We start from the raw sequence: 14753 nt of genomic DNA, 5'->3' as shown, positions 1-14753 counted from the left end.
TTTTTTTTTTTTTTTCTTTACACATTTTGTTCTGACTCGCCTACATTTAGTGGATTTAAACTAAAAGTTAATTTGGACTTTTGGAGTTTGCAGCAAAAGTAGACAAAATGTACAGAACATTTGTAATTCAATATGTTTTCTTGTGCAGGCTGTTGAAGAGCTGTTCAATCTAATGCAGCTCTTTGTAGCTCAGAGACCAGACATGAGAGAGGAGGAGCTGGAAGATATCAAACAGTTTAAGAAAACAACAATAAGTTGTTACTTGCGTTGTTTAGATGGCCGCTCCTGCTGGACCACTTTAATAAGGTAAGGTTCACTTAACAGGGTATCCATACTATTGATGTTGATAATCCAGTATTTTTTTAGAGCCATAATGGTGGCTTTTGCTCCTGTTCTCCCTTTTATGTGAGAGTTTTTCAATGTTTGTTACAAATAGGACAACAAACCAGGTTCAATTTACATTCCCCCTTCCCTAGCAGGACATACTTGTCTATTCTTTTGTTGCGTTACCACTTTAGATACTGGAAGTTTGAGTATCTACCCTGTGTAAGCAATGCTTTGCTCAGGTTATAAATTGCTGAAGGGTATAGGCTTTCCCTATGTAAAAGCCCTGGTGCAAGGTGACTTTTCTTTTGTACAAATTCAAATATTTTACATTTTGTTTCTTGAAGTTAACTATTTATTATATTTCTGCAAATCTGAGGGAAAAGTGTTGGGTATAAAACATTAGTGCTTATTTATTTATTATACAAGAATAAGAACAACATCTTGTTGTTATTATAATACAGTATATTGTGTTTAACACCTCCAGTACTTAAGGTGTTCAACAGATTGTAGTTGACTTCCCTGTGGTTTATTGATGAAAGTTTTAAATAATTTTAAAGCTGCATTAGGCAGATGGATTATACCACCTTGATTTTGTTCATTTCTACTTTAATATTATAGTGCAATGATCCTGGTCCAGGGCATAATTAATTTGCATCTGAATGTTTTTTGTCTTTTCATAGAAAATATAGGCAATAGTTGCCTGGAAGGTGTTCTGCATATCCTGCTATTTAGATTACTCTACAACCTACTAAAACTGAGGGAAAAAAATGCAGACAAAATAAAAATGTTTTCCACAATGATCGATCATCATGTTTTTTTATTTCATTTTCCAGAGGATAACAGATGAAACATATTTGCTTTTTATTTTCTTTCTAATTGCCACTTTTTAAAAGGTTATCAAAATGATGTGAACTATAGCAATGTAATACTTATAGGAAGTAATAATTATAGGAAGTACTTAGGTAAATAAGGTCTGGAAGAACCCTGTTTGTAAATGACATGAAATGTTTTTCTTGTCTTGCAGTGCCTTTAGAATATTGTTGGAATCAGATGAAGATAGGCTGCTTGTTGTATTCAACAGAGGATTAATCCTAATGACTGAGGTGAGCCATCAATGTAGATCCTCTTACTGTTTGGAGCTGGGATCAGCAAACTCCGGACTTTAGGCCAGATACGGCCTAGCCAGTAGCTTGTTCTGGCTTACGCCCCCTGGCCGATCGGGCCTAATCCCATCCAGCAACCCGCGGCAAAGCTGGAACAAAGTGCTGGAACAAACTCTTGAGCCTCCGTGTGGTGGCTCCCTTCCCTATTTACCATGGCCGACGTTAACACTTCCGCCAACAGGGTAAATAGGGAACATTCCCTGAGGGGAACATTCCCTGCATTGCAGAGGGGAGGGATTTCCCTTTAGGGGTCGTTCCTGGTGGAGGGCCGAGCCATTAGGGTGGGCATTTGAGAGAGAGTCCGGCCTAGTTTGCTCCTGCCTACCCCTGAAATGGCCTAGTGGCCAAAAACATTTGCTGACCTCTGGTTCTTTTTAATTATGTTATTGTATAGACTTAAAATAGTGGGCCGTCCAGAAGTTGTTTTTTTTTAGGAACATGTTAAAAAAAATTACCCTTGCAGTTTTGGGATTCCACTGACTTGCAAGAGTTTAATGCTTTTTTTTTTAAAGGGGGACTTACATGTTTTTCTTTATAATGTTTGAGTATAAAAACAGTAAAATAAATAAATACATTTAAAAAAAAAGCATGTAACAAAGTGAGATTATCTGTGGACATACAAAGTTGGAGCGGTGCGATTACATAAGTTGGGGAGAGCCACAAAGGTTATGGATAGGAGGTTGGTGTATCTTTAGTTTAGGTAGGTTTGTAAGGATAAAACAATAAAAGGTAATGGGAGGGGAGGAGAGTCTGCATAGAATAGAGGAAGCCTGCGGAAGTGAGGAAAAAAAAATAAATAAAAAGGTTTTTTAAAGTTCCCCCTAGGCAAAAGTGAGCACTCAACCCTTACAAACATGAGGGTCATGCTTCTCAAAGGGTAGTTTTTAAATTTTAGCGATAAGTACAGATATGTGTACATTGCATTTCCTGACTTTTTAAATCAATGCTCTAAACTAACATCAGTATATCTTGCAGAATTACAGATTAAATGTAAACAATCAACATGGACTGATTATCTTCCTATTCGTTAAGGACACAGCTCATACCCTGTAGACTGTAGCCTTGCATTAGGCAAACCTTAATGTGAATAGATAACCAATTTTATGGGGATAGGATGGAGTAGAGTGGAAATAGAAAACACCTCTGTTAATTTTTTGATTGCAGTCTCTATTCCTGCTCGATAGTTTCTCCTTTTGTATTTTTTCTGGAGGCCACTGTTAATGAGACAGAATATCTGTAATCAAGAAGTACATGACTGGAATTTTCTTTCTATCCACAGTCTTTTAACACTTTGCATATGATGTACCATGAAGCTACAGCCTGCCATGTGACTGGGGACTTAGTAGAGCTTTTGTCCATATTCCTGTCTGTTCTTAAGTCCACACGCCCTTATCTCCAGAGAAAAGGTGAGGCATGGCTCCAGTGTACATATAGTACATATACTTTGTGTGTGTGACGGTATTGTGCCAAATATCAATTATCCAAGTGTTTAGTATATGTGATTGTAAATGTATTAGGTTGAGCACATCCTGTTCTTTATATTTATTATATTATTACAGCATTTGATCCTTTTTTTTTCTACAGATGTTAAGCAGGCTCTGATTCAGTGGCAGGAACGAATTGAATTTGCTCACAAACTTTTAACGTTGTTGAATTCTTACAGTCCTCCAGAACTGCGAAATGCCTGCATAGGTAATCTATCTCATTATGTTTGATGACTAACTGTAAACTAATCAGATTCAAAGAAGAAAAAAAAAAAAATTTTATTTTATAAGGTCATTTAAAAAATGTATGGGTTAGAAAATTTGGTAAGTTTCTTTTCATTGGCATTTCTTCTGAACATTATCTTACCAGATAGGCGTGAGGGTAAATCTCCAATAGCAACACAAACAAAAATCAAAATGATTTAGGAAGCTTGATTAAGAGTAGGGAACCTCCCAGATTTTTGTCTCGTTGCATTATTTTCTGCGTTATCATGTTTTGATATGACAGGCAACTTTCTGAGTAAAATATGGTTAGTGAATCAGTACAATGCTAAGGTTTATTGATGTGGTTGTTGTTCATAGGCTTGTCACATGAAAGGTTGCATATATTGTATTGCAGTATAATATAAACAGGGGTGTAAGTTCGTATGCAAGCAAATGTGTGTTATTTAGCAGATAAATTGGTTGCTTGCAGCCATGAGCATTTGCTGTTGCTGTTGCTGTGCTTGTTTCACAAATCGGTTAAAAAGGTAACACTTTTTAGACAGAAGTGATCTTGTTATATAATATTTTCTGTGTGTGTAATTTTCTCACTTTTATAGAATTATAACAGAATACTTCTGTATTGTTTTTTTAGATGTCCTAAAAGAATTAGTGCTGTTAAGTCCCCATGATTTTTTGCACACCCTTGTTCCCTTTTTACAGCACAACCATTGTACATACCATCACAGCAACATCCCAAGTAAGTGATTTTGTTTATCAAAAGATGGAAAGATTGTGTTCAAAGGTTTTAAATTTTGTAAGTAATGATATAAAGATAAATAACCCTTTTGTTAGTTACAAATAAGCAATTTACCCCATAACTCACACTAATTTACAATTTTTTAAAATTTGACTGCTCAAAGTCAAAATTATGTAAAAAGTTGGCAGCAATGCATAAAAATGGAATCGGGGCAAGATTGTTTCTTCTGCTAGCCTCTTCCAAGTCAAACGTTCTTTTCTGCCTTTGTCACCAGCTATTCTTGTTTTTCTTCTAATTTCCTACAAGCCATCATCTTTCCATCGCCATCAGCTATCATCTTTCTCTAACTTCATATACACATTCTTTCTACATACAAGGAGTTCCAATAGCAGTCTTCACTATTTATGATGATGTATTTACCTATGAAACCTATTTAAATATTGCTCCCTTTCCTTTTTTAGGGAAAAGATGATGTGTATGACCGCATGCTGCTAGAATATTTGTCTTCATATCACCAGTTTATTCATCTCCTTTGCCGTGTAGCAATCAATTGTGAGAAGTTTACAGAGGCTTTGATTAAGCTGAGTAAGTAAAACAATGTATTCATAAAAAAAATCTTTGTCTAAACAGCTGAGCAGTACAAATACTGGGTGTTTGGTATATTATGCATTAGCATTGTCTGTGGGTGTGAAAAATTGTATAATAATGTTCTTTTCCTTATATACTTTAAAGTACATCTATACTTTAAGAACACTTGTCTTTAAATAGCCTCCTCACCCTCTATGAGTGCAGCCTGTCTGCAAAAAATTGATTAGTTGTATGGTGGTCTCTAGACATTCAGTTTAACTCACCCATAGGAGTAAGTTATGGCCCTGTTGTGCAAATGCAGTATGAAGTGAACCCAGCAGGCTGAACTTTTTGTTATAGTGAATGTGCAACATATATGGTAGTACACCTAAGATCACTGAAATGGGTGAGAAGGCGAATATTGTACCAAACTGACTACAAAAAGTTCAGTAGACACATTTGTTTTTCCTACTCTAGCTAAAATTTAGTGTTTATTTTAAATTCAGTAGACTTTCCAAATGCATTTTATGATTATCAAGTGCAAGCCTAATGTTTTATTATCTTAATGCTTTACAGGTATCTTGATTGCATACGAAGGGCTTTCATTACATCTTGCATTGTTTCCCAAACTCTGGACAGAATTATGCCAGACACAGGTATGTTATTGTATTGCATGGAATAACAAGTCTTTTATTATATGCAGACAGATTTTTGCTGGTATTTAGTCTAAAAATATTTCAAGCAATATTGCCTAATTCTTTTTGTGTGTCAGTGGAGTGATACATTTTTCAACAGTGTTTTCCAACGTGAACTCTGCAATTCCTTTTGCTATCCCATCTAACAATAACTGTGCATGGATAGTTTTTATTGCTCCCTCTTTGCTATTACATCCCATCCAAAATCCCTAGATAGCCGCTGTAAATCTCAGAAAGGAAGCAGCCTTTTTTATCATTCCTCAAAGGACACAGTTTTATTTGGCAGCCCAAAGTTTTACTGCTGCCTGGAACACCATGCACATAACAAAAAAAAAAAAAAAAATCTGAAGACCAGCCCCTAGGGACTATAACCCACTCCCACAGAATCCTGCTTAGTTTCACTTAGTGCCCCTTTGATTATGTCAGGGGGAATTGGTGTTACTCAACTTCTAGGGATGTTTGATTCCCAAACCACCATTGTTTTTTTGTTCTCCTTTTCACATAAATTGGCTTTCTAAATGAGAGACTTTAACGAAATAGGTGAAGGGTGGAGTGTGCACCAACATGTAAATTGGGCTTTTCCTTTCTTCCAAAGACGATGCAAACATAAAGTTGCTTCATACACAATTTGTCTCAATACAGTGCCTATTCTGAATGGCTGAAACTATTTTCTGTTTGCTAAGGTTAGCCAATTAAAAAAAAAATAATCCTGGCACATTGGAAAAGGAGGGATAAAGAAGTAAAAATAAGCTGTTAACTAGGGATTGCTAAAGATTTGTAACAAGGTTGCGATAAAATACAGTTTAATGCTACTGTTAGACAAACTCCCCAGAAGAATGGCATGGGTTGCATAAAATAAAAATCATCACATATATGTAGCAATGTTTTTAAATATTATTCTTAGATTACATAGGCTTTTAGGGTTATAAACCCTTCTTATAGGAGGATGGAATGGTTTGGAAGGAGAACCATTACATAAACTCTTGCAACTAAATTAACTGAAAAAACTGCACCATGACCTTTTAAACCCTTAATGTATTTTTACTTTTCCTGCAAGCTGTTAGTGCACAAACTAAGTATGTCGGAATTATTTTGTTTGTTAACCTCTAAATCTCTTAACCTGCAGACTCCACTGGCAAAAAATTGCATCAAGTTGCTGTGTGAAGATCCAGTTTTTGCAGAATATATTAAAAGTATTCTAGTGGATGAGCGTGTTTTCATCAACAACAATGTGGTGTGCACATTCCTCACCCATTTCTTAGTCAAGGTATGTATGGTTCTTGTAGAATTATCTATTACCCTGTTGTATGGATTTGAAACAACTATTTCTTTTCCCCCCTCACAGGTTCAAAATCAGGTGTTCTCAGAAACAAACTGTGCAAATCTTATTAACACCATTATTACACATGTCATCAACCAGTATCAAAATGTGGACTCTGACTTCAGCAGGATTGAAATTTCCAAAGCAAGCAGCACTTTAAATGGGGTAAGGCTGTAATATGTTTTTATTGAGTATTAAGGAAAACCTTAATAGGTTAGCATTTTTAGATGTCTTTCAAGCCTAAGACATTTATTTTATTGGAGATTTATGTGCAAAATAGTTAGCAAACCCAAGCAGTATAGTGGGTAAGTTACTGTGTCAACATGCTTTTGTTTGGCATTTCTGTTGGAATCACTGAGATAGGGTGGGGATGCACCAGGGGGTGCTGAGAAGTTCCTGACTTTCCTGGAAGTTCCTGTCCCTGCCCAGAAAGAAGAGAGCCAGAGTTACGAAATAACACGTTTATTCAACATATTCGCCCTGAGACCGATGCACTTGGTACAGCGTAGTTGCAGCTTTTCTAGACCGTTCAAATAAAAGTCCTTTGGTTGGGCTGCAAACCAGCTCTTACCAGCATCTTTGACGTCAGAAATGTCCTCAAAACGTTGCCTCCTCAGGTGTTTCTTCAAATTCGGGGACAGATCCGAAGGGGCCAGGTCAGGTGTGTAGGGGGGGATGGTGGACCAATTGGAGACCCAGGGTGTTCAATTTGGCAGCCTCAATGTTGGACGTGTGCACAGGTTCATTGTCCTGCAAAAAAGGGTTCCCTTTGGTCAACTTTCCACGGCGTTTCATCTTAACTGCCTCATTTAGCTGGTTCAGGAGGTTAGCATAATACTGTCCGGTGATACTGGAGCCCTGAGGTAGGTAGTCCACCAACAGAATACCGTCTTTGTCCCAGAAAACAGACGCCAATTTGACTTTTTTGGCCAATTTCCGGGTTTGGAACTTCTTCGGGCGCAGGGACCCGCTGTGGCGCTATTCCTTTGACTGTTCCTTGGTTTCAGGATCATAGATGTGGAGCCAGGTTTCATCCTCGCCCACTAGCCTAGCTCAAAAAGTCTTGTGCAGCTTCAAAATGGGCCAAAGCTTTGGATGCTTCAACTCGCTCCTTCTTCTTATCACTGTTCAAACATTTTGGCACCCACTTCGCTGAAAGCTTGAGCATGTCTAAGAATAGTGCTAATAACAAACCCAACACGCTTCTGTAAGATGTCAATTATGTGGGCTATCTTTTTTGCGGATATTCGTCCCTTATTAATCAGCTCATGGTCAGCATCGCAGGTTGCCGGGTCAGTTGAGGTTGGGGGGCGCCCACTGCGGGGCTCATCTTCAACGGTGAAATACCCAGTCTTGAAACGAGATATTCAGGTTTTGACAGTGCTGTAGGAAGGACACTTCTCCCCCAGTGTTTGTGACATCTCAGTGTGAATGTCCTTTGCTGACTTTCCCTGGAGAAACAAAAACTTCAAAAAAAAACCAAAAAAAACGTTTTAGGAATCGCAAAGACCAGATACTTGCACAGTTACATACTAAGATATTAGGCTGTCATATGCCCCCACAACTCATTTTTTCATTTGGAAGGGGGCAAAGCCAGGAACTTCTCAGCACCGCCTGTAGTTTCAGCTGAATTTTTTTTTTATTTCAAACTAAAGTTTTTATATTGAACTTTTAAAGGAGAACCATATATTTGTATAAACTAAGCTTGGTTTCCTCCTTAATATTCATGTTTAACTACATGTGCCAGAAAACAGATCTTATATATTCACCTGCTTTTCCAAGTTTTGTGCCTAATATAGGCCAGGTGGTGTTTCAGTTCCTTTGTGACTGGGTGGTTCTTAGTTTGCACAGCTGTTGAAAAAGGCCATCCACTGAACTCTATATCAAATAGAGATAGAATGGTAAATACAATATTTTTACAGGCACATAAAACAACATGCAACGGTCGTGGTGTTTTTATTTTTATATATTTTTTTTTTTTGGCATCAAAGAAATCTGAGAAAGGTCTTGCTATATGGCCATTTTAACATACTGTTACTTTGTGATCAATATGTGAAGAACGTCAAATACCCAGTCTTGAAACGAGATATTCAGGTTTTGACAGTGCTGTAGGAAGGACACTTCTCCCCCAGTGTTTGTGACATCTCATTGTGAATGTCCTTTGCTGACTTTCCCTGGAGAAACAAAAACTTCAAAAAAAACAAAAAAACGTTTTAGGAATCGCAAAGACCAGATATTTGCACAGTTACATACTAAGATATTAGGCTGTCATGCCCCCACACTCATTTTTTCATTTGGAAGGGGGCAAAGCCAGGAACTTCTCAGCACCGCCTGTAGTTTCAGCTGAATTTTTTTTTAATTTCAAACTAAAGTTTTTATATTGAACTTTTAAAGGAGAACCATATATTTGTATAAACTAAGCTTGGTTTCCTCCTTAATATTCATGTTTAATTACATGTGCCAGAAAACAGATCTTATATATTCACCTGCTTTTCCAAGTTTTGTGCCTAATATAGGCCAGATGGTGTTTCAGTTCCTTTGTGACTGGGTGGTTTTTAGTTTGCACAGCTGTTGAAATAAGCCATCCACTGAACTCTATATCAAATAGAGATAGAATGGTAAATACAATATTTTTACAGGCACGTAAAACAACATGCAACGGTTGTGGTGTTTTTATTTTTATATTTTTTTTTTTTTGGCATCAAAGAAATCTGAGAAAGGTCTTGCTATATGGCCATTTTAACATACTGTTACTTTGTGATCAATATGTGAAGAACGTCATTAGTAAATTATTGTTTATTATATCAAAACTTCCTTTTTTGTAAATGTTGTATACAGATAAACGGTACGTTTTCTTTTTTATGGTATATTTTAATAGCTTTATCTCTTTTTACCTTCTGCCTTTTAGGATCTCAGAGCGTTGACTCTGCTTCTCTCCGTTCACACTCCCAAACAGATCAACCCAGCCTTAATACCAACTTTACAAGATCTCTTGAGCAAATGTAGAGCCTGCCAGCAGCAAAGAAATCTATTACAAGAGCAAGAATCCAAAGAAGGTAAAACAAAAGGTCAGTAATGGCGTATGCCTTTTCCTCCTGGTAGATGGACAGTAGCCTTAAAGCTTACCTAAACTCAACATTTTCACTTTACATAAAAGGGTAGACAACCCTTATATATAAAGCGAAAATGTTATTCCTTTTTTAAGGTGCAACACCTTTTTTTTTTTCTAAAGGGGGCAGCACCTCCCCTTTTAGTTTTGATTGCCTATGCCAGGAGTGTCAAACTCTGGCCCACAATATCCTTTTTTTTTAATTTAAAAATGTACTTTTATTTTTATTTCATGTTGTGTGGTGTTTTTGCACTGTAAAAACCATTTAAAAGCAGATTACATTGTAATCTGCTTTTAAATTTCCCTCCCAGACACCCCCCCCAATACATCACCACTGTGGGGATTTCCCTGCCCTGCCTCACACAGGCACACGCTGGAGCTGCTGCTGCTGCTCGCATCTCCAGAGAGATGCAAAGCACAATGCAGGATTTCTGCATTGTGCTTCACATCTATCTCACTGCAGATGCCAGCAGCAATAGCAAATTCCGGGGGGTGACCACCCCTGAAATTTGCTATTGCTGCTGGCATCTGCAGTGAGATGTGAAGCACAATGCAGAAGTCCTGCATTGTGCTTTGCATCTCTCTGGAGATGCAGGCAGCAGTGTGGCTGGGACCCGGGTGGTATTTAAAAGCAGATTACTCTGTAATCTGCTTTTAAAATTCCCGCCCGGCCACACCCCCCGACGTACCGGCGCCCGGGCATCACAGCAGGACCATCGGATCACCGCTGGAGCGTGGGGCCAAGGTAAGGGGGCTCTTAAAGTTACCCCGAGTGTGACTCGGGATTACCGATTTTTGCAAGTAAAAGCCACCCCGAGTCTCACTCGGGATTACCGCTAGGGGGGTTAATATTGGTAGCCTGTGCAAAAAGGTTACCATTGAAATTTAACTCAGAAGGCTACAAATAGAGAAAGTGGCATATGATTTTTTTATGCCTCTTTTTCTATTATAAGCTTGTTCCAGATTGAATGTGAAGCAAAACCTTTTTGTTTCCATATAAAAAAGGAAGTATATCTAATGAGAAGGAAAATGTCCTCAATTTTTTCTATGAATTTCAATTTTGGCCCTAAGTTAAGGTAAGTGTCATTTTTTTGGTTTAGTTCCGCTTTAACAGGTTTTCGCTATAGTTGCATATAATTTTCTTCACTTTCCAGTTTAGCAGTGTAAAGACTGCATCTCCCCTAAATACCTTTCCTTTTTTTATTGGGTGTTGATCTTCCAGACATATCTTTAGAAGTGTCTATCAGAAACGCAGTTGTTTAAAACCAAAAAAGCCAGTATGCTCAAAGCAAAAAAAACAAAAACGGCAAATACAGGTATTCATTAAAAAAGTTTTAAAAACTATTTCTAAAATCATAAATTATATAATAGAAAAGAAAGGAAAAGACAGGGTTTTGCGGCCAAAATAGTTTATTAGAAACTTAAATTTGTACAAATTATGCATGCATGCATAAACAGGATGTTTACCCTAGTCCATTAAACGATTTAGGGTTAAACTGTTAGGTAGGCTTCCTCAGGGGTGTATAGTGTAGACTTTCCGGTTTGTAAAATATCGCTAGGTTCAGGTAAGATGTATAAGTAGGTAGTGTGAAAACAGCTGGTATTCCTAGGATGCTTACTATAGTAGCCAGTCTTAGTTTAACACTAAATCGCTAGCAAATTTCTGTATAGTTTTTGTAACCCCACCCCATGCTGTTTAATGGGCTAGGGTAAACATCCTGTTTGTTTCTATGCATAATATGCATGAGTTTGTTTCACTATTTTGCTGAAAAATGAAGGCCGCAAAGCTTTTCTTTTCCTTTCTTTTCTATTATATATACTATTCGACAATTTAGGGGTGGCCACGTATTTGTATATAATATTCTTAGGAGTAGAGAGAGAATTTTTTCTTTCTTGTATACCATATTTCTAAATTTACTGACACCAAGATGGAGGCTAAGGGGCCACACTAGAAGTCCGGTTATAAAAGTTTTTACGCAAGAGTTGCACAAATTGTACACAGGATTCTTACATTTTGGAAGACATGTATGAATTCTGGATGAAGGTTGTATGTAAGCATACATAAATAGACTCCTATGAGTCCAACAAATGCTCTGAGTGTCCATGTGCTTACAAGGATCATGCTAAACTCAGGAGTAACTAGTAAAGGTGTAATCTAAGATGATGCAATGGCTGGAACTTCCCCAGGGGTAACCCGAGCCACACTCGGGGTAGTTAAAAAAAAAAAAAAAATAAAGCTTTACCAGGTGCCTGCGATCCTCAGGCCGCATCCTCTTCGTAACGTCGGCTCGTACAGCCGCCGCTAGGGGTGCGGTGAGAATTTTAAATTATTTTGTATTGCATTCAATACAAAATAATTGAATGCAATACACTGTATTTAAAGGTCTAAAAGCAGTGCATTGAGGTTCATGGAAACTTTTTTTACAGTATATTATATTAGTATGCGTATAATAAAGTTTAAAACAGAAAATCATGTCAAAGTTAATTATTAAATGTAGTTGCAGTGTTTTTTGGGGCAAAATTGTGATTGCAAATTTGCTAATAGATTATCAAGGTAATTTCAAGCATTTGGTAAGGACCCCATCTTAAAAAATGTAAAAAAAGAAAGTACTCCACTTTTTATAGCTACCCGATAAATAAGGGATTTCCATTTTATTTGAGTTACCTGTAAACTCTGATACAAAATAATCTTTAGCATTCTGTAAACTTTCTTTTTGATAGAAAATAGCCCACACTTGTTCAGGTACTAAATGGAAAATTGATAAAATGTTTTATAGCACAGAGAATATTTAGATAATGGAGAATATGATTTTTTTTTTTTCTAGATGATGAAGGTGCAACGCCAGTTAAACGACGGCGAGTTAGCAGTGATGAGGAACACATGGTTGATAGCTGTATGACTGATCTGAAAACAGAGCGTGAAGCATCCACCCCCACAAGCACATCTGACAATGAGACAAGAGACTCTTCAATTATTGATCCAGGAACAGAACAAGATCCACCCTCGCCATCTCCGCTCTCTGCTAAAGAATACAGAATAGAAGTGCCGTCATCTCTTACAGAAGACATACTACCTGCAAGGCCACAGCCAACAGACGAGCAGCCTGGCTGCAGCATGAAGTTTGAAGAGAGCAAGGAAGTAAAGGAGCTCCAGAGCCCCAAAGAGACGAATGTGACAGAAGATGATGGCGAGCTTCCTTCTACTTCTATCTCTGCAGTGCTAGCTGACTTAGCAGACTTGAGGAGTTGTGATGGGCATCCATCACCCACACAAGACAGCCAGGAGCTCAGCCTGTCATTAAACTGCGAGCATTCCAGGGGACTTTTTAGTCATGTACAACAAAATGACATTTTAGATACCCTGTGCAGGACCATTGAGTCCACCATTCTTGTGGTCTCAAGGATATCAGGAAAAGAAAACAAAGCTGCTTCTTGACATTAGTTGTAGCATGTCTGCTTTTAAGTCTTTTTTTTTTTTTTTTGCTTTTGTTTTCTTTTTTTAAAAGCTGTTTGTATACAAGTTTTGCAGTTCCTTTTCTTTGTTTTTGTTTCGATTGTGCTTCACTTTGTCAAGTGCTTTCTGCTTGAATGGCAAGCTAGATTTTTATGCTTCATTCTTGTTCAGGCAGAAGTTAAGAAACAAAAGTTGCATCTGCAGTTCACTTTGTAAAGGCCAATCATAATGGTTATGTTTTATGTAATTCAGATTCGCTGTAGTGGCAATTCATTTAAATGGCCGCTTGGAATAATAGGGGTGCTTTACCCTACCTTGCCCAATATAATGTAATTTAAATTTGTCATTTTTACTGTGTATAATATGGTGTCCTCTGTGCCAGTTTTGTACCTTATAATAGAGGCAGTTGCCTCAAACCGCTGTGGTTCTTATTATCAAAATTAAGTTTACTTGTACTAAACCACAAGAAATTTGATTCTGTAAAGAATCCTCTCTAGCTGTGGCCTGGCAGTATATATGGTGCTTTATTTAACAGAATACCTGTGGAGGAAATAAAGCACACTTGATGTAAAAAAGAAAAAGACAAAAAAAGTAACTGTTTTATTTTATTGACCTGATTGATCGCTATTCTGTGCACTTCATTAAACTAATTGTGAAGACTTTTCATTTTTGTGTATGTTGGCCTCCTTTTGGAATTTTTGTAGACACACGCATTATACTGACCTATTACGTTAGGTTGTGTTACGCATGTCTTGTGTTTTCCCAATATGTTTGATAAAGCAAAGGTAAATCAAAACCAGGAAACGCTTGAGATCCACCCTGTTCAGGTTGTTAGAGATTTATGGGGACGTGAAGAAAAAGAAATTGCACTTTGTTTTAAAAGAAGAAAAATATATATATAGTTTGTTTAAAAGAGATTTAAAAACTTAAGTGAATATTGTTACAAAACTACCTATTTTATCATTGTTCTGCCACGGTTCATCCTGGAGAATATAACTCTGTTAATAAAAAAAGATCTTGTTCAGTGACTCTGTCATTGAGTCCAAAACATATAGTCTTGTTTTCTGACCTGGTTCCATATGATTTTAACGTGTTTTATTGTTGCGCCTTTTGGGTATATTGAGTTAAAGGTCTGCTGAATCAACTAATCGTGTTAACAGTTCTTTGTTACATTCTTCAGAGCATGGAGGGTGGACTCCAAGTGGTTGCTACTAGGGCTGTGTATTGGCAAGAATCACAGTCCACTAAATGCATAAAATATTGAGAAACATTCTGACTCCAAGTTGGAGCAGGGATGGAAATGAGGAACTAAATAATGCTAGAGGTGACCACAAGCTGAGATGTGTCAGTATATTACATTACGTATATTAGCATATAATAACAATTGCTGGTTACCCCAACATTGGGTGAATACCTCTTTATAAACTAGTTTGAAAGAATTAAAAGGTGTGGAAATACCTTTTTCCCTTTAGGATCAACAGCTACCTCCTTTAGGATGTTGGGTGCCATTAAAAGATCTCCTTTTTCCAACCAGTTTTTCCATGGAACGAGTCAGTGTTGATGTAATTTTCTGGGTGAAGCATCGCACTCTTCACTGCATGCATCCTTTTTCTGTCATGCAATGTGAAGGAAGAACCTGAACCCTATTTTTGCTGCTTTCCAGGGGGTGATA

At 37.4% G+C, this 14753-nt stretch overlaps 1 protein-coding gene across 1 annotated transcript in view; it reads left to right on the top strand.

Moving 5' to 3' along the window:
* The window catches only part of USP34 (ubiquitin specific peptidase 34), an 86203-nt gene extending 72456 nt beyond the window's left edge, over nt 1-13747 (top strand). Inside the window, exons 67-78 of the mRNA XM_072410272.1 lie at nt 149-306; nt 1352-1430; nt 2770-2896; nt 3075-3182; nt 3831-3935; nt 4313-4347; nt 4397-4520; nt 5079-5158; nt 6324-6464; nt 6543-6683; nt 9427-9586; nt 12453-13747. Coding sequence (XP_072266373.1) covers nt 149-306; nt 1352-1430; nt 2770-2896; nt 3075-3182; nt 3831-3935; nt 4313-4347; nt 4397-4520; nt 5079-5158; nt 6324-6464; nt 6543-6683; nt 9427-9586; nt 12453-13063 — 1869 coding nt within the window. The 3' untranslated portion in view covers nt 13064-13747. The remainder of the gene's footprint in view (nt 1-148; nt 307-1351; nt 1431-2769; nt 2897-3074; nt 3183-3830; nt 3936-4312; nt 4348-4396; nt 4521-5078; nt 5159-6323; nt 6465-6542; nt 6684-9426; nt 9587-12452) is intronic.
* The last annotated feature ends 1006 nt before the right edge of the window (nt 13748-14753 follow it).

This window comes from Pyxicephalus adspersus, chromosome 4 (assembly GCF_032062135.1).
Source record: "Pyxicephalus adspersus chromosome 4, UCB_Pads_2.0, whole genome shotgun sequence".
NCBI lineage: Eukaryota > Metazoa > Chordata > Amphibia > Anura > Pyxicephalidae > Pyxicephalus > Pyxicephalus adspersus.
The sequence above is the reverse complement of the archived record's forward strand: the minus strand, read 5'-3'. Positions and strand labels throughout refer to the sequence as shown.